The sequence below is a fragment of the Vidua macroura genome, chromosome 1 (assembly GCF_024509145.1).
Source record: "Vidua macroura isolate BioBank_ID:100142 chromosome 1, ASM2450914v1, whole genome shotgun sequence".
NCBI lineage: Eukaryota > Metazoa > Chordata > Aves > Passeriformes > Viduidae > Vidua > Vidua macroura.
In genome coordinates this window covers 72,176,179-72,202,783 of record NC_071571.1, presented here as the reverse complement: position 1 = coordinate 72,202,783, position 26,605 = coordinate 72,176,179, and the positions used below count along the sequence as shown (strand labels likewise).

The window sequence follows — 26,605 nt, the reverse complement described above, 5'->3', positions numbered from 1 at the left end:
TCTGCCGTTTAAAAACAAAAGGGGCAAGGATCATATTTTAAAGTCATACAACAAATATTAATGTAGAACACACAGGGATGAGGATGAAAAAAAACCAACTTTCAGCTGCACTCTTGCAAAATTAGTTTGCAAATGTATTATATATATACAGACAGAGGAAGAAAAATACCCTTTAACAAAAAAAAAAAAAAAAAGTGCTTGACATATGTTCTACAGAAGCTAGTATGAATAAGGAAGGTTTAAAAAAGTTTGCAGAAGTTGTTTTGCTTTTATTAAGTCACATTTGCTTATTGAGAGCAACCATTACAAAGAAACAAGAATTATGTCATATAGCAACGAGCACACCTGTTGGATCTTATACATAAGCCTCTGAATGCAAATTTACCAAAAGCTTTAGTTTGAAGGAAAAAAACCCACAACCTTCCAAGCATAGAGTAATACTTTAATAAAATAAAAGGCAGTCAAATAATCAATTTGTAGTTTCCCACCTTTTCAAAAGTTGGGGTTTTCTTTGTTTTTGTTTTGTTTTTTTAGAAAAAGGCTTCAAAACTTTTTGGGTTCAAAAGTACTACTTATGCTATCAAGTTGACTAGAATGTGTAGTTGAATACTATTCAACCGGCTAGCATAATCTACATTTTATATACCTTTACCTGCCAAACTTCCATTCCAAACAAGGCTGACACAGGCAGAGGCAAGTTAAGCTCCCCACTGCGAACCAAAACTCATTTAAGGCCTGAGGTGGGCAGGGAGCAGGAGAGCAAGCCCAGCTCGGAGCTGCGGAAGGGGCCGGGCGCTCTCCAGGGTCCTGCACCGCACCACACCCAGAAACCCGGCAAATCACACCCCTCCGAGTGTAAAAGAATTGCAATAGTCAAGTTGTAAAGTGTAAAAAATTATTAAAAGGATGGATTATGACTCCTTTAAAAGAGCATCAAGTCACAGTATAAGCATGCACAGTATTTGTGCAAGGATACTTTGAGGTCCAGTCAGAAATCCCTACGCACAGGAATCACCTTCTCTTTTAACTCTTCACCTGCAGCCATACTTGCAAGCTGTTCACAAAGGAAGCATTTCCCTAAGCTCCCATAGGACTCAAAAAGTCACTGAACTTATCCATTACTGCAGCCTGAAATATTTGCCTTCACTTTAGAACAAAGTTCTCTGTGCTCCTACATCGGCCTCGACTAACCAAGTAGTTAACATTCATTAGCATTTATGATATATCAACTTGCAAACACCCTCTGCTGAAGCCTGTGAGCTTGTATTTGTTTTTATTACAAAGCCAAGCCACTTTTCATTTATATAAGACACCTTTATTTTTCAGCTGCTGACTCAGTCTAATAATTAATGGAGACAGAAAATTATTCCTGAAAACAATCAGTGTTCTGCCTTTTTGCAATATGGGGAACTGCTGATTTAAAATGAAAACTCCCCAGCACTCAAACCCTTTTGGCAAATGAACAGCCATACAGTCACTGTAGAGAAAAAAAAGAGCTCAGAAGACAAACCAAAAACTGCTAGGGCAAAACCCACAAACCTGGAGAATACAGATGGGCAACAACTCCCCAGTTCTCATACTTGAGGTGATCTGGGTATCAATTATTCACTTGTACCCTGCCACCTATAGAAACTTGCCTGTAACTAAAAGCATATTTTCCAAAATACTTGGGACCAGCAAGGCAAATATATTTTATCAAGTCTTTTATACAGCTGTCCTGGGGGTAGCAGTCAGCAGAACAAGAGGCTTTCACAGTTACAAATACTCCAAGAAAAACCAAGCCAGTACAGCTTGAGAGAGCTGTCCTGTCCTCTGCTCCTGCCCACTTATTCCCAAGCCAAATCTCTTCCTTGGGCTGGCACAGCCAGGTGTATAATTGGATAGTTAGGCATTCTAGAGAATGAATTCAATTGAAAATAACCTCAAGGGAAAAAAAAAAAAAAAAAAAAGCAGCAGGAAGAATAAAGATGACTTTGTTGTAGTTTCGTTCCCTGAATTCCCAATACAAACCCCTATGCTGGCAGCTGACAGGATGCCATCTCCTCCTAACAAAAGACCTAACTCTGCATGTTCAAAGCATGTCCTCAGACTCTTTTGTTCTTTGAAGCCTGCATCCCACATTAGTCATAATCAGCAGGTCATATAAAGAAAAAAATGATGATTTTTTGTTCAAAACTATGCAAACACTAAATTGAAGAGGAATAATGCGAAGCAGACAACAAAAGCACAGAGCATCTTCCTTTCCCTGCCTCCACCATCACTCACCATGGTGAGGCAGGGCAAGGCACCCATCTCAGAGCCTCTGCAATACCTTTCTGGGCAGCATACAGTCCAGACAATGTGCTCCTTCTTCCAGGCTACGGTGGAAAAGGCCCAAGTAATTCAATACTCAAGTGTTTGCAGTGTCAAAAAAAGTCATGACATTGATTCACAGTTTGTATTTCCTCACTCAACTGTAATAGCAAATTTTCCTTACATATTCATTCTCACAAAGCCATAAATATACACATAATAAAGCACGAACAAGTTTTCTAAAATACTCCTTAGGTTCTTAATGTGTTTGATGTCTTTTTTTGATGGTAGGCTTCCAAATACCCACTGTATTTGAAAAAAAAAGTAGTTTTGGAGGTAGAAGAACACAGCCAAACTTGAATTCAAAAGGATTTTGGGGGGTTGTTTTATTTAATTCATGTCTTCACCTGATTTCATGGGTCATTATCACATTTTTGGTGACACTGAAAGTATTTCAGTTCACACTGAAATATTTCACACTGCTGTACTACCTTTACTTAAAATTCCAATTTAACAAACCCTTATAAAGGAGGGTTCTCTGGGTAAAGCTACATCTGAATATAACATGCAAATAACCATTAACTACTGATAGTTACAGGCTGCTCTCATTAAAAAACATTCCCTTGAAACTGGAATAGACAGATACAATTTCAGAGACGTGGCAGAGGTCTTTAAGCACAAGCTACCAACACTATGCATCTCAATATTTGCATTATTTGGCTACCACAAAATATAAAAATATTTTAGAGGTTAGAGTTAACAAAGCACTAAAATTCATTTTTAAGGTCTAAAAGCAAACATAAAAATCATAATTGCCTTCAAGTTACTTTTGAAAGGAGGTAAAAGTCAGCCTTCGATAAACATATATAGACAAAGATTCTTTCAGGCAGCTCTCTTTTAGAAGAAAACTTAAGCAAGAGTTGGTAGAACTCCCAGATCAGCATTATTTTAAAATAGAAATCAGATTTGCTTCAGATAATTCTCCATTATTTTGTTCCCTGTGCCCTAACTGGGATCCAAATCAGGTTAAAAAAAGCTACCCTATTTCCTTATAGGGCCCACTAGAAAACATTAAGCCATATACTTCAAGTATTCAGCACAGAAAAAAGCCCCAGTATGCACCTAATAGAATTAACTTATTTGAATGAAATTAACCTTCTCTGTGGGAGCTGAAACAGAAACCCCCTTAAAGCTTGACTGAAACTGTGTGTTCAGTGGCTGTGAGAATGGCTGAGGCTGCACCTGAGCAGTGCAGAAAGAAAGAACACTTAACACTTGACCTCACCAAACAACAGAGGGACCTGAAACTGGTCATATGTTTCAGTTCATTAAACTCTCAGGCATTAGCTCAAGATTTAACACTCCTACCAAAATCAACACAGTAAAAACAAACCTTTTTCTACTCATTTTTCATCTCAAGGACTATAAATTTAAAAGTTCATGAAACAAAACATGCATAGATAGAAAAAAATGTTTACACCACCTCCTCCAAAGAAAACCCCTTCAGATTTTTTTTTTGTACAAGCCCATGTATTTTGGACTCACAGCTTTCTGAGATGTATTTAGATATGTTGTTCTTCAGACATAGAACTCATATCCTTTAAAAGTTAGAAGGAGACAGCAACTCCAGTAAGAGATAAAGTAGCTTGATGAACAATCTGCCTCTCTCAGAATGACTACTGAATAATTAACTTGCAGCTGTCTGCCTCAAGTAGACCTATATAATGCTCCATTTCCAGAACTCATGCAGCTTTTTCTGCAACGCATCACATACCCTCTGAGGCACTATTAGGTTTTTTTCTCTGGTTTCTCAGAACAATACCCCTTTGGAACATAAGAAACTCTTTTAAGCTTATTGTTACAAGCACATTTTTCTATCTCCACTCTTCAGTCCTGGAATACACAATTCAGCGAAGGTAGCTTTTTCCCAGCCATCCATAAATTATTTCGGAGCAACTGAGTGACATCTGTAAATGTTTAATTTAGTTTCACAAACCCAAGCAAACCTCTTTCAAAGCACTGAAACAGTGGAACGCTTTTACATTGACGTGGAAGAGTGAAAAAAGTTAGTCCTTACTGGCAGAGCGCAGAGAAGCGGGCAGAAATGAAGAGAACGGCAGATGCGAGCGCTGCAAACCCCGCGCATCGCCACCAGAGGCCGCTGCAGGACCCCGGCAGGGCTCGCCCGCCTCCCCCAAAGGAGGCAAAGCACCAGAGGCCGCTTACAACAAACTCACCCTGAACACACTCCAACTCTCCAGAAAGGAAAGGAAAAAGCAGGAGGTTTCTTTAAAGGTTCTCAATTCCACTGGAACAGCAACACTAAAATGTTTTTGTCCCTATTTTTATTGTGATCCCACTGGAATTTTTAAGCATTTTCAACACACGGCTATTTTATTTTATGCTACAACCAGTTCATGCTCTGCCACTTAGGCTCTTTTTAGTGTACCAACAACATAAAACAATACAGCAGTAATAAAATCCAAAGTTTATTATAGGACAGAAAGCTAAATTGAATATAACATTTACAGAAAAGTTATGCAAATCTAAAACTGGAAAGCACAGTCTTTTACAGCACACCACCATGTGAATGGAAGAGTTCGGAGTGAGTACTCCAGAGTGCTTTTAGATCTCCATGCCAAACATTCACATTATTTTATTATTACCAAGAGTTCAGCCCCAATATGCAGGTCCTAGCGGATCAGCTTTACACAGAGCTTCCATTGGTGGGAATGGAACAATATTTTTAAAGAAATTAAACAGAAACCAATGCTGGCCTTGGTTTGCATAGTTTCCAGTGAGCTGACCTTCCTTCAGTAGCACACACTACCTGCTGCTACATTCTGGCTTCAGGTTTTTTGCCAGGTAACACACTTTGCATCATCTTTTTAAAAGAGATAACTTCACACTTCCAGATGCACAAATTCATGGACTCATAATCGTTAAGGTGGAAAAATACCTTGAAGGTCATTGACTCCAGCTGTTAACACAGCACTGCCAAGTCCACTGCTAAAACCCATTCCTAAGTGCCACAGTCTTTTGAATATTTCTAGGGATGGTGATCCCATCACTTTCCTGGGCAGCCTGTTCCAATGCCTGACTACCCTTTCACTGAATAAATTTTTAGTAATATCTCATGCATATTAGGAAAAAATTCAATGGCACAACTTGAAGTAATTTCTTTTCCTCCTCTCACTTGTCAGCTGGGAGAAGAGATCAACTTCCGCCTTGCTACAGCCTTCCTTCAGGGGGTTGTAGAGAACAGGAAGGTATCCCCTAAACTTCCTTTTCTCCAGGCTAAATGACCCAGCTCCTGAAGTCATTCCTCATAAAACTTGTGCTCCAGACCCTTCACCAGCTCCAGTGCTCTTTTCTGGACACATTCCAGCACCTCAATGTCCTTCTTATAGCGAGGAGCTCAAAACTGGACACAGGATTCAAGGTGCAGCCTCACCAGTGCTGGGTACAGGGGGATGATCACTGTCCTGGTCCTGCCGGCCACACTAGTGGCCAGGATGGCCACAGATGGCCAGATACAGCCCAGGATGTCATTGGCCTTCTTGGCCACCTGAGCACATTGCTGGCAACTGTCAATCAGCACACCCAGGTCCTTTTCTGGTGGGCCACCTTCCAGACACTTTTCCCGCAGCCTGTAGCACTGCCTGATGCAACTTGTCCAGATCCCTTGGCAAGAGCCTTCTCACCCCCTGACCCAACGGGAGTATCATTCTGTTCCCTTTATCTGGCTCAGGGGTGTACATCACGAGCGTAACTGGCTTTGTCATTAAAGAGTGAGAAAAAGAAGACATTTTGTACCACAGCCTTTTCCCCATCCTTTACCACCATTTCCTCTTGCATTCCACAACAGGATAAACACTCTCTTTAGCTCTCCTTTTGCTGCTGATCTATCTGCAAATACATTTTGTTGTCTTTTGCAGCAGTAGTCAGATTAAATACTAGGTGTTGTTTCAGCCCTTCTAGTTTTCTCTCAGTATAACCTTACAACATCCCTGTAGTCCCCCTGAGTTGCCTGGGCCTTCTTCCAGAGGCCATCAACTTACTATCCACCTGTGCTTGTGCCTTCCCTAATTGCATTAACACCTGATGCTGGGACATGGCTCACACACACACCCACTGGGAACGCAGAGTTACAGAACCACCTTGGCTGGAAAAGGCCTCTGAGATGATGACACCGAGTCCAACCCACGACCAAACGCATGTCACCTAGACCACGGCACCGAGTGCCGTGTCCAGTCTTTCCTCAAACACCTCCGGGAACACTGCCTCCACCAGCTCCTTTGGCAGCCCAATGTCCATCTGCCCTGGGGCCCTCGCAGGGCGCTGCTTTCCCCGGGAAGCCCTACCCTGGCCCAGCCAACGCAACCCGGCGAGGGTCGGAGCCCCCAGCCGGGGCTCGGAGGCCAAGCCGAGTCCCGTACCCCTCCCGTCCCCAGCAGCGCCGTGAGGCTATACGGGCTGGGCGGCCGCCGTGGAGGCTGCGGAGCGAAGCAAGCTTTGCGTAAGCGGGAAGGCGCAGCCCGTGCCCACCCCATTCCCGGTGCCGCAGCCCCAGGACCGGCCGCCCCCGCGCCAAGACTCACTCCTCCTCCCCGCCGCCATCCAAAGCCGCTTCCGCTTCCGCCCACCGCCGCTCCCGCCCCGGCCCCGCCCCGGCCCCGCCCCGCTCCCGCCCTGGCCCCGCCAGTGAGTTGCGTCACCAAGCCCCGCCCCGTTCCGTGACCGAGCCCCAAAGCCACGCCCCCTGTTCGTGGCCGTGCCCCCGCGTTTCTCCCTCCCCTCGGGCCCCGCCCTGCGCAGAGGCGGCGGGCGCGAGGCCCGGAGGGGGCGGGGCCGCGTGCCGGGGCGCCGCTCGCGGTTGGCCGCGGGAACTCTCGCGCGAGCGGGGATCCGGAAGCGGCAGCGGGGCGGGTGGGAGGCCGCCGAGGAGGCGGCGGCGGGCAGTCGCTGTGGCCGCAGGTGGCGGCAGCGCCCGCGGCAACAGCAGCATCGTCAACATCATCAGCACTATCGCCGGGGACCGGCAGCGGCTCGGGCCCCGGCCCCGCCGGGACGGGTGTCTGTGGCGGCGTCTCCGCGCAGGCTTTGCCGCGGTAGCGCCCGGGCAGCGGTCGCGCCGCGCCGGGCTGTAAGATGGCGGCGGCGGCGGCCGGCGGGGGCGGCAGTGTGAACCCCTTCCTCAGCGACTCGGAGGAGGACGAGCCCGAGGAGCCCCGGCCCGGCGGCGGCAGCAGCAGCAGCACCGAGCCGGGCGGGCCGGCGTACCCGCCACAGCAGCCGGAGCCGGCGGCGGGGAGCCCCGAGGAGCTGCCGGGTCTGCGAGCGGCGGCGCCGGGCGATGCCGCCGCGGGGCCAGGGGAGCTGCCGCGGGTGCCGATGGACGCGATAGCGGCGCAGCTGCTGCGGGACCAGTTCCTGCTGACGGCGCTGGAGCTGCACACGGAGCTGCTGGAGAGCGGCCGGGAGCTGCCCCGGCTCCGCGATTTCTTCTCCAACCCGGGCAACTTCGAGAGGCAGAGCGGGACGCCGCCCGCCGGCGGGGCCCTGGGCAGCCTGGGCGGCAGCAGCGGGCTCGGGGGAGCCGGCGGCAGGGAGCCCGGGGCCGGGCAGCTCAGTAAGTGACCCTGGCTCGGGGCCGGGGGGGTTCCGGGAGGCGGGGACAGCCGCCGGTGGGAGCACGGGGCTGGGCGGGGATAGCTCCCGGTGTCGCTTGGGCGGCCGGGAAAGGCGTCTGGCATCGCTCCTTGTTCCAGACATCCCTTGCTCTCTCTAACCTGCGCGGCACTGGCGGAGGCTGTAGGAGCGGGGCAGAGGGGGCTGAGGAGGTGGGCTGTCAGATCCGGCGTTACCCTGGTCCCACAGACGTAGCTTCATCGAGCTCCGGTATCCCTGTGAACGTCACGGGTATTTGCAAATGTGGAGGAAATTATTTCCAGCAGCGTCTTTAGTGCTCACTGCCAAGAGATAAGTCGTACGGTGCTGGGAGAAAGAATGGGGTGTTAAGCCGTGAGTGCCGCATGTACAGTCTAAAAACTGTCAGAAATGGGGTATAAGGAGCCAGGGTGTTATTTCTGCTGGTGCACCTAAAGATAGGTCTGAGTCTGAGTTTCACAGCTCTTGCACAACTAATACAATGCTTCCTATAATTAACGCTGCCATGTTTACCAAGTGTCTGTAATCTTTGGCTAGCCAAAGAGAATGGGGAACAGTAGATATACTGAGTTGGTAAAAGTTTAGGGAGCAAAAGGAGTGCAGATATTCGGACAGTGTTGTCACACAGCTGACCTTAACAGCTTTTGAGTTTTAAAAGTAGCGCACATGGCTTAGAATAAAATCGCTTCTGTGTCTCGTCAGTGCTGCTGTCAAGACACGTAGGGTTCTACAAAGCCTGTGGAAGTGGCTTTGGGAAAGAGAAGCTGACCAGCCACCTGACTTTTGAGGACTGAATGAACTCGTGGGAAGGTATTGAAAGGAATTGTGGGTAGCAGACAGGTGAAAGACATAATTATGTGTTTACCAAGATACCTAAAGGCATTAGGAATAGTTCTGTATTTTCGTTTCTTTTACGAGTTTCTGATGTCGTAGAGACATGAAGTTACACTTTAAATTTGGAAATATCTAGTAGCATCTGGATGGCTGGGATAATAGAGACATCTAAACTTCAACTTGTTAGTGCATTTCAAGATCTTTTAAAAAATGTTTGGCTTCTTTTAAAATTCGTGCTGTGTTGTTTATGTTCTGGTTGTCTTGTTTGTGAATAATGAGAATTTCGTACTTCTCTTTGTCCAGCTGAGAGCTTCAGTGTGGTGTTCTTCATGATAGGATTAGTGAATGCTGGAAAAACTTGTGCTTCAGGGCTTTGAAGTGATAAAAATTTCTGTTTCGTCCTCAAGCTGTTTCCTTGGGGATTCCAGTCAATTAATCTGATTGATTAAATATTCTCTATTCTTTGTTAACATAGTACGTTGTTTACAATTATTGATACTGCACATACTCCAGAATTAGAAAAACAGCAGTCTGGGCAGCTGTGTTGCGATACGTGGGAAAGAAAAAAGACCTCTTGCAGTCTTAGAGCAATGTGCACTTATGTAAGAACATCTTAATTATTATTTTGCTGACTTTCTAATTTATAGATACCTGTGGGATATCTCTATTAAAAAAAGGAGGGAGGAGGCTGTAGCAGTGAGGAGAGAGAGAAGGAGGGACTAACACTTAGTTTGGACAAGTTTAGTAATACTGAAGTGCTGAAATTAAATATCATGCTAGACCTTATGTTAAAGGTGTGTCTTGAAATCTGATCTCTACAATAGGGTAGAGAGTGCATTTCAAAGGATTTTTTTTCTTTGTCTCAACAGTGATTCAAAAAGCACTTCACATTAAGTGACATTGAAAGGTGACAGATGCAGAACAATGAAAAAATATTTTTATATAGCTCAAGTAGCTTTTTTAACTTAGTGCCATCAGACTTTCTTGCAGTCTGGAGTCTAGCATTGAGCTTGCAATTGTGACAGTGATGTTCAGACTGATTCTGATTGAACAAGAGCTGATAGTCTCATGCCTTTGTAGTTGTGTCATTTTCCAAATACTAAAATGTAGATTGCAGAAGACTCTGATGGGGTGAAAATCGTGATCTTTGGAAGAGTTCCCTCACTTTTTTCTTAAGCATCTGGTATTACTTCATTTAGGTAGGTGACTGAGCTATAGTTCAGATCCAAGAATAAGTTTGAACAGTTTCCTAAGTTAGTCAAAATGTCCAGTTTTGTTGAGAGATCCAGTCTGTTGCACCTGCCTTTATAAGAGAGTTGTGCATGTACCTTCTCTTGCTTTAACATGCCCAAAGGTATTTGAGAATGAACTACTAGTTTTCTTAATAGAAAGTATTGATGTAGAAAGTAGTGCAGGTTGGTGTGATTGCCATTTCAAGGTCATGTGAATTTTACGCTTCAGTGAAAAAAATTCATAACATCATTAAAAAGATTATTTCTGTTGATTTCTGAAGTCAGAATTTGTTCTCAGTGCTTTGTACCTGCTTCTCCCAGCCCCCAAAGTGGATTCATTTCTCTGGCTTTATTCTGAGGTTTTTCATAATTGAAGTGGATGCAGAAAAAGTATGACTGGCAATTCTTATTGAATGTGAAGTATGTTTGGAATGCTGCCTGAGGATTTCCACTGAGCAATAGAAAGCTTTCATACTTTACGTGCTGTACAGAATGGGAGAATTTCAGTACAAGTGTTCATTGCCTAAAAGGACACTGAGAAGTGCCAGTCTAAACTCTTGAGTACGTGCTGGAATTTATTTTGGTGTGGTTTTATTTCTTCTCTTCGTCTTCAAAGACTGTTACAAAAAGATTTTGTTGAAGTGTCATTGGATTTAAACAACCAGCATCATGTGGTCAGCGAGTGACTTAGAAGCTGTTTTGTCTTTGAACCATGCTTCAGAGCACTTGGTTGCAACAGCAAATGACAGTCAGATGACTGGGATTTCTTAGTTCTTTGCAAAAACACCCTTCCTTTTTCCAGCAGCAGCAACATCACATCTACAAACTGAGATTAAGATATATTGTAATGAAAAATGTGGAAATGTTTCCTGTGTCTAGCAACTTTGCTTTTCTAGTTTGAAGCATGTGAAGGAGGTAACACTGTTCCTTTAGATGCCCAGCACTGTGTACAGTCATCCTTCATGTCCTGTATCTCAGCTAGATGTTCCCAAACTTCTGAGAGCTTCTTCCATTGGTTTCAATAGCAGTAGTTTCATGTCTGCCTAGAGCATTGGATACCACTTTTCTAATGCTACTCATGTGGGCAGTATGGTTTGGAACTCCCTCCTTCTTATTGTATTCCAGATCTTTTACAGGGCTTTAGTCAGTACCTACGCATTAAATATGAATTTTTGTCCCTATCATTTTTGCATAAGAAGGTACAGTACAAGTTGAGACACTCAAAATTTAGGAATAAAACTGTGGCTCGGATGTCTCATCTGTGTTCCTGGACCACAAATGTGCTCATTATACGCATGACCATAATTCAAGCTTGTCCATAGTGGGTGAAGAAAACTTCTTTTAATGTGATTGATATGATGCCCTTTGGTTGCTATGTTTGATGAATGCCCTTTCCTGATGGAATGCAGCTTATACTGGTAGGACTAATGTTAGTCTTAAAATTTGCTATTTATTTTTTTCTTTATTACTACAAAAGTGCAGCATTCCTGAAATTTGAAATAGCTTTAATGAAAATCATAAGGGCTTTGAGCACTTATGTTACATTTGTGGTTTTCAGGAGATAATTTTTTTTTCTAATTACTGCCATAATAAAACTGTTTATAGCTTTCTGGGGATTTTATTCCAGTTATATTAAACTAATCCATGAGTACAAAGATATAAAGTATTGCTACTTCTTCATAGTAAGCTCCAGGCTTTGTTTATGATTTGGGGTGTTTGATTTTCCTTTGGGGTTGATGTGGAATATTGTAATGCATTGCTCATTTTGCTTGTAGCCTTTGAAATTCAGATGGATCCTACTGGAAAAAGTGAAGTGGGAAGAGTATACAGATTCTGCCTTTGTGAGAGGGGGGTATCTTGGCTCTTCTCAATCCTGAATTACAAACATTGTAATTTTGTGTGGACCTTTGCCATGTTTCAACTGATTTTTTTTCTGAATGAAAATACAGCAGAACAGGGCTACTTCCAAACAGTTCATTATACCTCAGTTTAAATAGCAGTCTAAATAAAATAGGAAATTGAGAAGATGGCGAATATTTTTTGTTCTAATGACTACTTCTTAGGTGTTACGGTGTTTTCAGCTCAAGTCTTTGGCTTGTTACTATATGGAAGCAAGCAAAAACACCTAGTCCTGTTGGCAGGATCTGCAAATAATGGGAGGTAGACTGGCAACTTGTGAGTAAGAGTGGTTTTACTACCTAATTTGGAATATGTGCTCCCCTGAGAAAGGATAGGATGGAAAGGTGAAGATAAATAGGTAATCAAAGCTGCTGGTAATCAACAGATGGGAAAGACTGATTGTTGTCACTTTTAATGAAGTACAGAAAACATTTGAAAGAGTTGAGGTTTGTGCATAATGCTGAAAGAAAAGGAAGCAGAGTTTGCTTCAAACCTGGCAGAAAAGAGCGATGCCTGGAGGAAATCTGAGAGGTTCGATAGTGTGCTGATGTTGGCTTTACTGATGGAGAAGCCAGGTGAACTTTTCCTGTTGTGACTGCTTTAAACCCACTCCATTTTACTGACACTGGTGTTTCTGACAGGTTTTCAGTAACATGCACTTCATAGCTTACAAGCTGCTTATGTTAAGGCTTTTGCAACTGTTGGACTTGTCAAATGACTAAAAGTGGGTGTGCTGGAAACTGTCCCTGATGGATGAGTCTAAGCTTTGGCTGATGTCTGTGTTGGGCTTATTTGGGATGTAATGGTAGATTGTTCAGGAGACAGGTTAGTCCCTGTAAGTATATGTAACTACACAAAGAAGTAACAAGATAAGGTAGCATGATAAGCATGACAATTATGGACAAAGGAGGACAGAGTAGAAGGCAGGTAAATATCATCTTATCCACTCAGTAGCGAGTGACTGTGATGACTATATTGTATTTTCCCCTGTCGTAACTTAGTGCATGTTGTGGTTCTTTTAGGATCCTCAGAACTATGAGATGGGGAATTTAATTGCTTTTGTCCCGGCTTCTGTTCTGTTCCTGTGCTAGAGTTCCTGTTACTTTTTGATGCTGGGGAAAGCAGAAGTGAACTTCTCTATATATGCACTGTAGCTTGTTCAGTTATGTATGTGTTTAACCATCCTGTGGCTGAAAGCTTCAGCAAAACAAGCTGGATTTGTGCTGAAGCAGCACACCATTCTTCTGATGGCTTTGCTGTTAGGGAAAGAAGAGATTGGTTTTGGGATTTTAGGTAGGTGGAAAGAAGGAAATTAGAATATTGAGCTAGAGCTTTGCATTTCAGAACCAGCCACTGGCAACTTTTCTAAGTTTTCCCATATGTAATTTCAATTCTGTGTAAGTTATATCAAATTTCTGTCACTTTTTTTCCCTCTGAGAATTACCTTTTTCTAAACTGAAGATGTGACTCATAAATTCTGTCCAGCTGAGAGAATGCTTGCTGATAATTTTACACGAGTTTCATTACCTGATAAAAAAGGTTTGTCTAGTATTTGCAAGCAAGTTATTATCAAGTAGCTATTGATATCAGCTATATTGGAAGCTGATTTATGTGCAGTCCGTCTCTGTTAATTGAAAATTTGTAAATACTGGACTTCTGTGTTCTATAAACACAGAATTAATGAAAATGTGGGGAAAAAAATCTTTTTTTTTAGGATGTTCTTACACTTCTCAACTAAATTAAGATTTTCTACAAAATCTGAGTTAGGCAACTTATATCTATGGAGCTCTCTAAAATATAGCATGAGGAGTCTTTTTTTTTTAAATCAGAAGATAAGTCCTGAAACCTTATACTGCTGGGTTGAAACTGACAACTCCTTGTCTTCAAGGTGTTACTTGTATTTGGTTTTGTAGTGTATTGTAAAGTTGCAGGTTTGAGAAACTGAAATTTCCTCTAGCACAGGCTAAAACACTGAGTAATTCAATAAAGTTTGTAGGCCTTATATATTTATTTATGATGTGAATGCCTGAGACATGCTACTAAGTATATTGAGTGTGTTGGACAAATAGTTTAAAAAAACTACTTTTTTTTAAGACCAAGTTGAAAAAACTTTTAAGAAATAGTGAACCCTTTCTTCCAGTGCACTGTAGGGTAGAGGCAATTTTCTTTCTCCCTTCCTGCAATATAACTCTGCATGATAGTGATGCAGCTGATTACTTTGTTGTTGAATTGAAGGAAATACTGTTACGTAAAAAGTCACAACAAGAATTTCATATTTATATAACAAGTACTTGTTCATCTTGTTTGATGTTAGAGGAGAGAGAAAGCTATGAGCTGTTTTGTCATTTGAAAAAAAAAACAAACTTTTGGAGTAAGAGAAATCATGGCAAGAATAATCTCAGAATCACAGCATGGCTGAGGTGGGAAGGGACCTCTGGTGATCATCTGGTCCAACCTTCTTCTTTCTTTAGCAGAACTATTGTGGCCTACAGCTGGTTTCCCAGGATCATAACCAGATGGCCTTTTAAATATCTCCTGGAACAGAGACTGCATCATCCCTCTGGGTAATCTGTGCCAGTGCTTGGTCACCCTTACAGTAGAAGTGTTTCCTGATGTTTCAAAGGAGCCTCCTGAGTTTCAGTTTGTGCCTACTGTCTGTGGTCTGTCACAGGTCACCGCTGAGAAGAGCCTGGCTCTGTCCTTTTTGTGCCCTCCCTTCAATTATTTATACACATCATGAGACTCCTCCTGAGCCTTCTCTCCACGCTGAACAGCTTCATCTCTCTCAGCCTTTTTTTTTTATAGGAGAAATGCTTTGGTTTCCAGTTGCTAGTTATTTTTTTTTTAATTCTCTATGAACCATATGGACACAAGTTAAGTTTTAACTGGAAAATTTTACTACTGTCCTAAGATAAATGTAGCAAGTGGGCAAATGAGAACTTACTGAAATTGAAATATTAAAAAAAATTGAGGCAATAGAGTGCTTGAGAATAAAGATAGGTATTATCCATACACTTTAGGTAGTCCTTCAGGAAGGGCAACCATTTAAGGACTAAATTGAGACAGTTTTGCTTGATGTTAGCCTTTAAGAGAAAGCTGGGTACCTGCGACAAATGGAAAAATCCTTGTGGTGCAAGTTAATTGATGCATTTTGGTCAATGCATTCCTGCAGCATCAAGCATATGGAGTTAATTTGATGCTGGTGAAGCTTTCTGATTTCTCCTAAAGCCAGCTGGGGTCATGAGCTGGAAGGAGTACCTCCATGCTATGCTTCACCCTTAGCTGTTCTGTTTTGGGAAGGTCTGCTTGCTCAAGATCACTGCAGCTTGAGCTACTCCTTGCACATGTGTAGGGGGTCAGGCTGGGTTTGATGCTTTTCCAAAGGTCACAGCACTCTGGACCTCAGGGTTCACTGCAGCAAGCATCCAAATGCTTTGTGCAGGGCTGGCTTAATTCTTTCAGACTCAAGTAATTTGGATGCTGCCTGAGAGCAGTAAACCTTGCTCCAAAAGCAGCCTGGTTTTGGTATGGCTCTCCAGGAGATCAGCCCAGGTGCATCTGTATCATAACCCAGTTCTGTGAGCATGTTATTTCTGTGCTAGGGTGCACAATCTTACCTATTTTCTACTTGTAATTTCATCTTTCTGATGAGCTTCTGCAGTGTGCCTGTCATGGGAGAGAGAGTAATAGTTTTTTTATTGCAATGTGTTTGCAAAATATTTGTTTTACATATCTGGTGGTTGGGTTTTTTGTTGTGGTTGGTTGGTGGGTGGGATTCTGTTGGTTTGTGTGGGGATTTTTTCTTTTCTTGGCCAGTAAGCATAGGTTAGTTTTCTCTAACCAGCTTTAGGGGTTTACCCTCACATGCTTCCTATGAATTTTTCTAACTTGCTATAAATATGAGGTAGGAAAGTGTATTAAGCATCTGTTTTCAATTTGGCTTGGATTGCCCATCAAGGACTAGTACTGAATGTCTGTTCTTGGTAATTGGTAAGTAGATTGCTCTGACTGCTTGGAAGTTAATTTTATTCTAGTAGCTTTACTTAACTAAGTTTTCATTTGATGAGAGTCTGAAGTCTTCTTTTCAGAACATACGAATTTGGAAAATTCTGCAGGTCTCATTGATTAAGAACATCTGGGAGAGAGCAAAAGAGACACTTGAATTGCAAACCTTGGTAAGTCAGGTGCTTATAGTTTAGGGCTGATGCAATTAATTAATTTAAGGCTTTTTGTTCCATCTCTGAGTTACCACAGCAATGTGGAATGTGCTGATCTGGTAAAATTTACTCTAGAAGTTCAAGTTTAAAAAATGGTTACGTAAGTCTGTTTCTACTGTAAAGGTTGTATGCTAGATTGCATGTCTGCTGCAATGGATCAAGTTTGCTTTGCTGAAAGATGCAGCATCGGTAAGCTTGGAACAAGTTGAAACGTAAACTGAAATTTTAAATGCAGCAGACTTTTAAAACTTTTTGAAGTCATATTGCTCCAGAGATGTCTTATGAAATGTGGTACACTTAAAATAAATTTGCAGTTTTATTTATGGGGAATTAAGTAGTTTAATTCATTTGTTCATATGTATTGCACAACATATCTATTTCAGTTGCTATATAAGGTAGTCACAAATACAAACTGTGAATTTATGATCACTTATTAAAGAGTTAATGATGACTGATTGTTTGATTTAATGTAGAAAGGACTTCATTACAACTGTTTGGGTTTTCACATTATCCCACATCTTCTATCACACATGCTTGCTCTCTCTCACAATTTGGTTTATTCACATACACACGTGTGTGGTTCAGTACTAATATGGGGCTTAAGCATGTACAAAGAAGTATAAGAGGAAATTTATTCTTTTTCCCAGTTAACCTCCATTCCCTGTTTCCTTGGCTTCTGCTATTTTGTGCCTGTGATATTGTGCAGGATAGCTGAAAACACAAGTTTATTTGAGGACATACTTTTTCCGACCAGTAGCTCTAGAAAAGAGCAGGCCATTTGCCGCATGACTCTACTGGCTAGTTTACTCTGGGTCTGGAATGTTTAAGGTAGATAAAACACCTCCCTTGCAGACTTCTTTACTGCCAGCAGAAATAGACCTAAAATGTATAGTTATACATCTGCATTCCCTTAGGTCTGAATTTCTATAGTTCTTTTATTGTATCTGTAGCACAGAGAAGAAAGGGGAAAAGTGTCAGACCTGAGTAATTTTCATAGAAGCTTCTCAGTTGGGATCTGTTATCAGAATACTTGCTAGTTTACCTGTGTCTTTGCATTTAAAAATTAGGTTGGGTGCCCTAAAAGTAAAGATAAGCTATACCCTATAAAATATGGATACTGTTGTCCTTTGCAGATGTCTATGAAATCTTTTTCTGACCTTTGATTTGCAGACACCTTTAAGTTTTGACTTTGATCTCTTCATTACATAATTCACTTTTAGATGGAGAGGTTCCTCCATGCTAGAAGAGGTTTATGTATATATTGGGAGGAGGGACAGCTTAACTCATAGACATAGCACAGCTCATCAGGAAAAAGTTGTGTGTTTTCTAAAGTTACATGGAACTATATGGTTATTTTAAAGCTTGTCTTAGTAATAATACATGGCTTGTTGGTCGAAAAAAATTGCAGTAGGGGGCTTTTATTAGCCTCTCACTTTCCAGAGATCTGAAAGAGTATCTCAGAGTAAGTTAGGGGTTTTTCCACATACAGCTCTAATTGTATGTTTTTGGGGATTTATAACCCCCAACAACTTTCTTTGTATGATAGTACTTAATTTATGTAGTCTAATTTGCTGCTGTGTGTTAAGTGTAACATATTTGTTGGTTGAATTATCCTGTTTTGGTTTTTAATTCATAATAAAATCAAACCTTAGCAATTCCCTATTTTAGTAATTTTGTTTCTACAAAACAGATTTTCAGTGCCCAGTTCAAGAACGAAGTGCAACTTATTTCTATTGCTGCAGAGAATTGTATTCTAGAGTCATATTGGGTTTTTTCTTACCTAGAAGTAGCTATCAAGATGATGGTGCTGAAGGAATAATTTTTGATAGCCTCAGTCATTCACTTATGTAACTTTCAATGTCTGGTTTTATTCAGGATAAGCTAGAAGGCATTAACCTGAGATGGCTTCTAAGTAGGGTTGTACCTGACACTGAACTGGCAGGCCTTGTTTAATGTTTGTCCCTAGTGAAATCCTATGTAGTGAAATTTTAATTTAGTGAAGAGAGTGTATTATTATGAAATAAAATTACTACTGGTGGATTAAATTGCTTGTACGATAATTCTAACACTATTGTTAAAACATTTTAACTTTATCTAAAGTAAAAGACTACATGAAATAAAAATTCTGTGCTTCTGCAAGCAGAGCTGTGCTTGGATGAGTATTCAAAGTTCTTGATATAAATCTTTATAGTATCCAATAGCATGGCTAATGTTCTTAACAATGTTTTCCAAGCCTTTAGTATGTTGTATGTTCCTGTTTGATAATGCTACAGTAAATGACAAATACAGTTGTATTAACCAATTGGGTAGAATCTATTCAGAGCGTTCTTTTGCTTAGTTTTGGGGGTTTTTCTCAATGCAAAGTCATGTTTGGTTTTTCTTCTCCAAATTGTGATGTGTGAGGGTAGAGGTTGGAGTCCACCTGATGGCCCTGATAACATTATAATTTACTATCCAGACCTTTACTATCTCAAAAAAACTCAAAAAGGTTCTATCTCCCTGTGATATGTGTGAGCTATCTGCCTTTAGCTGTTCCATCCTCCACAGAACCATATAATTCATATAAAGCCGGGCTTAAACTGGGAGATGTGTTGTCCTAGTATATGCAATATCCAGTGGAAAGCTGCTCTGATCCAGCCTGGGAAGGATTCACTTTTAGTTCCATTCGTATGCTAACCAAAATTCTACTTCCAGTAGCCAGTTATTTCTCCAGTCACTATAAAATGTGGTTAGCCAGCTATTTCACTCAGCAGTTTAAAATATGGCAATTGTCTGGTTTCAGGATTACAGATATTTTTCAGTACAAGTGAACACTTAGTTAGCTAAGTGAATCTGTCATGTACAAGCATAATATCATTTCTTCTCTTTGAATTTCAAGGAAAAATTGTGGATTTCTGGGTCTTCATGTGTTCCATTTGATTAATTGTTAGTACATGATGATATGATTTTCTGTGATCTTAGAGGAAATGTGACAACTGGGCTGTTTACTAGTAATTTTCAAAATAATTTTGGGTGTTTGCAAAGTAAATTCAAATAGCTTCTAAAACATTAATTTTTAAAATATTTTTTCTTGTGCCTCCTATCAATAAGTAATGCCACTTAATTTGTCTATGCTTTTAGCTAATTTACAGTGTCATGAACATGTAAAGATTATTTAATGAGATTTTGTAGAAGAGTGCAACTTATTTCTACTTAATGTACATACTGTGACAATATGGCTAACATGAAAATATGGCTAATATGATCGTTCTTGGTGTCCTTTAGGTAAACTGGTAAAAATTATTTCCTTTTATCATCAGAGTGAATGAAACATAACCTTTTTCATATTATGTATGTCAGTGGAGGGGGATGTATCACTCTGAAATTCCCTTACATTTTCCTACTTTGGTAGTTATGCTCAACTTTCAGGGAGAGCTGAATATATGCCATGGGAACAGAAGCTGTCAGCAGAAATCTGCATGTCATTTGGTGCCCGTTCTGGGAATAAGAAGAGAATTCAAATTCCTTTCCTCTGGAATGAAGCAATATTTTTAAAGACTGTATAAGTTAATAAGCAAAATGTGATGTTGAACCCAATTTTTTCACTTCACAAATGAAATTAAATGCATTGCATTTGTTAAGGGATTAAAAATCTTCTTATCTTTGGGTATATGAATGTTGGTATTCTAATTTTGATCATCCTTTTCCAGTGGTAAAGGTAAGAGACAAGACCTGTGCACAGGCTCTCCTTTATTATCCCGATATGTCTCCTGGCATTTCTCTAGTATCAATTATGAAAACCCTAAGCCTGTTTCACTGCTTCTCTATGCACTGTCTTGTTCCGTATTGAGGTGATGTGTGTTCTGCAGTTGTTTATACCTGCTTGTCAAAATTGTTCTTGTTACTTTGCTTTTACTATTTCTGAAACATGAAGTTGACAGCAATTATTTTGCAAGTATTCACTAGCAAAGCTTTTAGCAAAAGAGACTTGCTAATTATAAAGTGTTTTAATTCAGAGAAAGAAGCTAAAATCCATGCACAGGAGACTGTTGGTAAGAATGCACATACCAAGACAACAAAATGGGTTCCTACTGCTGTGGGAGATTGGGTTTCTTTCTGAGAAAGAAGCAGATTTCAGCCAAGGTGTACTTTTCCTTTTCAGTGAATTCTCCACAAGAAGTTGCTTTGATATTCTTTGCCAAATTACTTGAGACTAAAACTTTTATTTTTATTTTAAAAATTATGTGTTTTCTTCTAAAAAATTGATTTTTTTTTTTTTCTTTTTCACTTTCAGTTCAGAAAATAGTTCTCTTTTCTGACTGCTGTAGTTGAAATGCTTCCACTCAGTGTCCTGGAGTACAACTGTTTGTGCTTCAGACAAATGCTATTTTACATTCTTCAGGTGAGCTGTGTGACTGAGCACAGCCTTCCCTTTGATTCCTTTCCTTCAAATAACCCTGCCCATTTTCCTAACAAATGAGGCTGTTGTGCTGCCAGCAGGGAGGTACCTTTTACACCCTCTTGATCCTTTGCGGAGCAGCTGCATCCTATATGGAAGTGTAAAATACAAGGTTACAAAATATTATTCCATTATTTTCTAGACAGTGGCATTAGATTTAGGAGTTAAACTTCTGCTGATGCCTGCGTAAAGAGACAGTGGTAAGTAGCAAGGCCACAGATGCAGTTTCCCCATGGTGACATTTTAGGCAGGTAGGTGATGGCACAGGCCTGCTGCTCTTCACTGTGGACACTGTTCAGCAGTGCCTGTGTGCCCTGACTGTGCTGATAATGACACATCTTGGCTTAGAGGGTGTGCTAATGGGCGTGGATTTTGTAATGGGCAGGAGGATCAGCATTACTGGCAGAGTGAAATAATGGTGTCAGGAAACAGGCCATGAGGGCTGGTGTTCCTTAGCAGATCTTCCTTGGTTTCATCAATCTGAATCTAGTTGTTTGTGCATCTTCCCAGTGTCGGCCTCTATGAAAAGGAAGTCAGATGTTTGCTTTTATTATGAACACGGTAATGATAAAGCAAAGTCAAAATGGTGAATGTTGAAGTTTCAACCCTGTAAATTGGTGCTGTGCATGCAGTGGTGCTGCTTAAGGCAGTTTCTGGGTGTTGAAATCATAAACCCCCCTTGGTGTTGCTTGTTCCTGTAGGACCATTAAGGTTGTAGAAGTGATTGATATTGTGAGTTGTTGGGTTCGCTGCTGCTGATATGATCTTAAACAGCTTCTGTTGTCTAAATCCTGACAAAGATTGTGATTACCCCCTGCTTTTTTTATAGGCATCTGGGTTTTGGTGGTTTGGGTTTTTTTCAAGAAGTTTTTTGCTTTGGCAAATAAGTTCATATTTTATGCCTGGATTTATCAGTTCTCAGGGAGAACCTTGGCCTCTGAAGTGCACCACTAGTCATATAAAGAAAAAGTTGTGTTGCATATGGCTGTGGAAGCTTCAGTTATTGTGATGTGGTTGGCTTAAGTTGAAATTTGAGCTTTGTTTCTCTGATGTTACTTTGCTTCTGTTCACAGATCAATTAGAAAATTGATCTGTGAACATGGCAAGACTGCAGAGGGAAACAGTTTTATTTCTGCATTTGCCATAGTGATGCTTTATGTGAGACTTGGTTGCTTCTCTTCAGCATCAGCTTTTCATCGAGATCTCCATTCAAATATTGTCTTGAATTTGATTTCAAAAAATGATCTTGTAGCTCCCAATGAAATAAGTTGGAGCAATATCTACTCATCAAGGTGCTGGGTGTTTCAAAAAGTCAATTCTAAAAACTCTCATACTGCATGAATTCATGTTTACTTTTGAACTTAATCTCTTCAAATGTGATTCCCACTGGTTTATTTTCATAACAGTCCATTTTCCAAAAATGCTGTAAAAAGAAGAGTTTGTACTGTGTTGCTAAGCTATATAGAACAGCCTACAGAGAATTACTAAATCAGATTAATGTCTGAAAAAATTGCAAAGGATAAGACTGGAAGCTGCATATAAGCAATGAGGTTTAAAACCAGTGACTGCGTAGAGACTCACTGAAGTGCAACAGCCTGTTTCATTGTTTGGATAAGAAAGCACTGTAACAGGAAAAAGCCCTTTGGTAGATGTAAACTATATACTGAGATATACTTAACCTGGAACAGGCAGGTTAAGGTTTTCAGGCAAGTCTTGATGTTGTGGAACTCAGCTATAGTTGCTAACTTTAGTACCTCTGTATCTTTTAAGTGTAAATGCTTTAATCAGTCTTAATTCAGGTGTTATTATTTGAGTGCAATGCTGGTCTATATGTAGAGAGGATGTCACAAGACTTTACAGTACAATTAAGCACAAATATACAAAGAAAGTAATTAATAGATTTTTTGTTTTGTTTTTCTTTTTTTACATACTGCAGAATGGGAGGAGAGGTTAAATACTTAATGATGTTAGTCATGACAGAGTTTGACTGACAAGTGATGAAATTGCTTCTATTTCCACTGACAGATAAGAGTTTTCTTGACAGCTCTGTGGAGTTTTTCTTTGTTAATGTGACAACAGTTCTAGTGTAATTAAAATTATTTTTGAAGTGCTACACAGAAATTCATTTCAAAAGGAGAGGAAAGATACGAAGGTACTTAATATAATTTCTGTATGTTCAATTGTGCTAAGAACCTGTTCAATTTATTTTAAGTTCTGTTACCAAGTAATTTGTGCATTTTTATAATACAAAGGTGACTGTGCTTCAACAGACTTACCAAAATTGCATTTTGGTTGATGGTTTTTTCTTTGCCATTCCCGTGAAATGAACAATGTCAAGATCAGATCCAAACCGTATGCTAGTTACTGAATTTCTTTCTTTTTTTTTTTTTCTTTTTTAAATTCAGAATTTAATTGTAGAGTGCGAATAATATACCTGCAATAGCATGAACTGTGCTTCCTTTGCTTTTGTTAGATATTGCGTTCCTCAAAAAACGTTAATTAAGTGGGTATGTACTGAAGTTAAAAGCTAGATCAGGAGATATTTAAAAAAAAGTATTTGGTCACAGTGACATGGCTTAAAATACTAAAAATGGGAAAAGGAAGTAGAGTGAGGCAGTTACAGGTTTCTGCTAAAAGGGAACTGCTTAAAACTTGTCACACAACAGTTTGGTTTCTTTTACATTCTTACCTTTGTGTCCAAGCCAAAGTCCTTGGCCCTTGTGGGAAAAGGGAAGTGCTACAATGCACTGCTCCTCATCTGCTGTGGACAGGCTAGAAATGCCATCTTTTAGGGGTAGCAAAAATATCTTAGTCTGTTCAGTGAACTTGCTGTAGTGCTGCATTTTTGATTCAAGTTTACTGATGTACTCTCTACTTATAGAGCTTCAGAAAATGCAGTACAACTTGAGTCTTGTGGAACATGTAGCCTCCAATTTATAGTTTCTGAAATGAGATGTTGTTTTGACTTTCTCTGTAAAAGACAGGCAGCTCTTCAGGATTCTGTCTGATTTTTTTTTTTTTCTACCCCTTAAGATCGTGCTGGAAGCATCAGTACTCTTGATTCTTTAGATTTTGCAAGATACTCTGATGATGGCAATAGAGAAACGGATGAAAGAGTAGCAGGTAAGTGTTCTCTATGTTTTAGGAATCACAAAATTAATGTTAATTTTATTGTTTAACCTGTTGTCTCTGGCATAAGTATATTTAAATGAACATTTCTGAAGACGACAAGATTTCACTGATGTACTTCTGCTGTATTTACTGTAAATATTCAGGCAGGTGTACTTGTGTATGATTCCAGATGTCACAGCATGCTTGAAAATTGTGCCCAGCCTTTGACAACACAACTGTATCCTAGTATTGTCTCCTGACTACTACTGTTAAGCTGAAACATTCACTAAATTATTCTACATAGTGGTCTGTTACTACTGTGTGGGTAAGAGCTTTCTGACATAAAGATCTGATGCAAGTAATCTCTTAAATATAGCTTTCATTGAGATCAAATAAGCACTTCAAAACCCAGAGCAAATTTGGGATGTACTCAGTTCCATAAATCTTCTTTGCTACAAATCTTAATTGTAGTGCTTTTCTCTCCTGTTTGTTTCTTTGATTGTATAAGATTGGGGGTTTTGCCTCTTGTTTGAAACCTTCAGCAGTTTTAATTTTAGCATCTATTACATCACCAAAGGCAGAACTTTCTCTCATGTTTGAAATTATTTTAGTAACCACTTTTGCATGTGAGCCATATTTCCCTGTCCAGGTTTTTTTCTGAGTTTATATATGAAGTTATTCATAGCTTCCACAGAGAAACCCATAAAAGCTCTCTAGAAATGACTACAGAGCTTTGTTTACTTCTTGTCAGTTAGTACTGTTCAATATCCTGAGCTCATGGAAGTTGTCCATGCTGTGACTTCTGCTCCCATGGTTAAGCTTTATGAAACCTGAGGTGATACAAGCTGCCATGTCTCTCTTCCATCCTATTGTCTCTACTCTGAACCACTAAGCAACGAAAAGGCTGATAAAACATAGTTCTCTAAAGGATCTTCATTTTGAAATTTCATCTCTGGGGCAGTCTGAAATGGTGGGAAAATCTCATTTTCGTTAACTGGCCAGTGTTGCTGACTTAAAAGACTGCATTAAATTCACAAACACAAATCAAATCCATGTATTTTGGTGTTCTGGTCTAGAACTATAGGAACATACTGTTCTTCAATTTATATGGAAACTTGTGGATTCTTATTACTATTTAGCTACTCTCTTTTTCAATATACATAGTCCTTTTTAAGGAAGCAATAGCTGTAAATAGAAAACTAATCTTCTAAACAAATTGTGTTTAAGGAGCCCAAGCCTTTGTGAATTGTGTCCTGGAATGCAAGAAAGAAACAAGCAAAATCCCAATATTTCATTTATTTTCATTATCGTAGTAGATTTTTCCTGGTTCTAGTCAGTATTTCTTGGCAATAGTGTTACTGAGAGAACTAGTTTGATTCTTGCTTGGAGCTGCCCTTAGAATTGGATTAGAGACACTTATGGAAAATACAGACCAGTCAGAATTGACATCAAGTAGAAACAGTAGTCTTCAAAGCATTAGTAACAAAATATTGATTACTTCCAGTACAAAATTAATATAGCCTAAAATTAAGTATTAAGTAAATAGTAAAATTGATCAATATTTTTGATAATTACTATATAGTGATTGACTACTATCATATGTAATGGATGAGGAAATTGTATGTCATTATAGTTACAGTTCTGTGTTCCTTTAGAGCTGCTTTTCAAAGAGTTCTTAAAAAGTAACCTAAGAACTTGAACAAAGTAAGACTGAATATTATTTCTGGATGTTTTTAAAGACTGGAAGTTTTCAAAAATATTTTGTTCCTACTTAAAATTCTGGTTCAGTCATAATTGCTTAAAATATTTTGCTTCAACCATATTTAAAGCTATCTTCCCAAGTAATTTCAAAAACTGATAATTTTTTAATGTGCAAAATAAATACTTATGTCAACAGAGTTTTCAAAAATTTTGCAAATCCAGTTCCTTCTTTAAACAAACTCTGGCTTATAACTTCTGCTTTTGAAGTTGTTCTTAGCTGCAAATGCACTTTGAAACCTAACTGGAAGTCCATGTTGCTTATTTCTTCTCTCTGTTAAGAGCTTTGATGCTTAGGAGATTAAAATTGTAATCTGTTGTGAAAGCTTGGGGTCATGATCTAATAGTCATATTTTTCTTCGGATAGTTCTGAAGATGAGGTTTGAATCATTTCTCTTTGTAAATGCCTTTCTTATGCTTCTATCTTTGTTTTTTAGTTTGGACAGAACACATGATTTCCATATCAGTTCCCTATCACATCAAGTGAAAGATAGGAAATAAATGCACATCAGTCACTAAATGAAACTGGTAAACTGTTTCCAAGTCAGAAGGGCATTAAAACGGAGGTTGTAACATAACCACTTTACAAATACTTTTGTATCTTGGCTATGTTAGAAAGCCCCAAATCAAAAAACGCGTGCCTATATCATCATCCAAAGCCACCATATTCCATTTGCCCCTTATGAGTAGTGGTAGACTTAGCTGCCTTTTTTTTTTTTTTTTTCGTTTTAACAGTCCAAAAATTCCTGGAACTAACTGTATCAACTCCTGTTTGAAATTGATTTCAGTATTTAAAAGCTATTAGCCCACTTCATTCCATGTGGAATTAGAATCAAAATTTGGCCTAGAAGCAAACATGTTTTGAAGAGTTGCTGTGAGCTTTTCACTTGGGAAATCTACTGGAAGGAATCTAAGTGAGTCCCTTATATAATATTATCTGCTTGACTGAAAAGATGCAAGTCACAGAAACCAGTCAAGATGTGGATAAGTATGACAAAACTATCTGCAATTTAGAAAACATAAATTTTCTTCTTTATCTACCTGATCTTAATGAAAATGAGAGCTGTGTAACAATTTGGATAATACAGTTGTAATCCACTAAGATTACAATGCATCCTTAAATCTTGCAATTTACTAGGTGGAAACAACTTGTT

General features: G+C 40.0%; 1 protein-coding gene across 4 annotated transcripts in view; it reads left to right on the top strand.

Annotated features, from left to right (window-relative positions):
- The first annotated feature begins 7,315 nt into the window (after window positions 1-7,315).
- Window positions 7,316-26,605, top strand: part of RELCH (RAB11 binding and LisH domain, coiled-coil and HEAT repeat containing) — a 77,384-nt gene continuing 58,094 nt past the window's right edge. The window contains exons 1-2 of one of the 4 annotated variants that reach the window (XM_053976220.1): window positions 7,316-7,924; window positions 23,616-23,705. In XM_053976220.1, the coding sequence (XP_053832195.1) occupies window positions 7,444-7,924; window positions 23,616-23,705 (571 nt within the window). In that variant the 5' untranslated portion in view covers window positions 7,316-7,443. The remainder of the gene's footprint in view (window positions 7,925-23,615; window positions 23,706-26,605) is intronic. The other 3 variants (XM_053976213.1, XM_053976202.1, XM_053976195.1) reach the window with 3 other exon arrangements.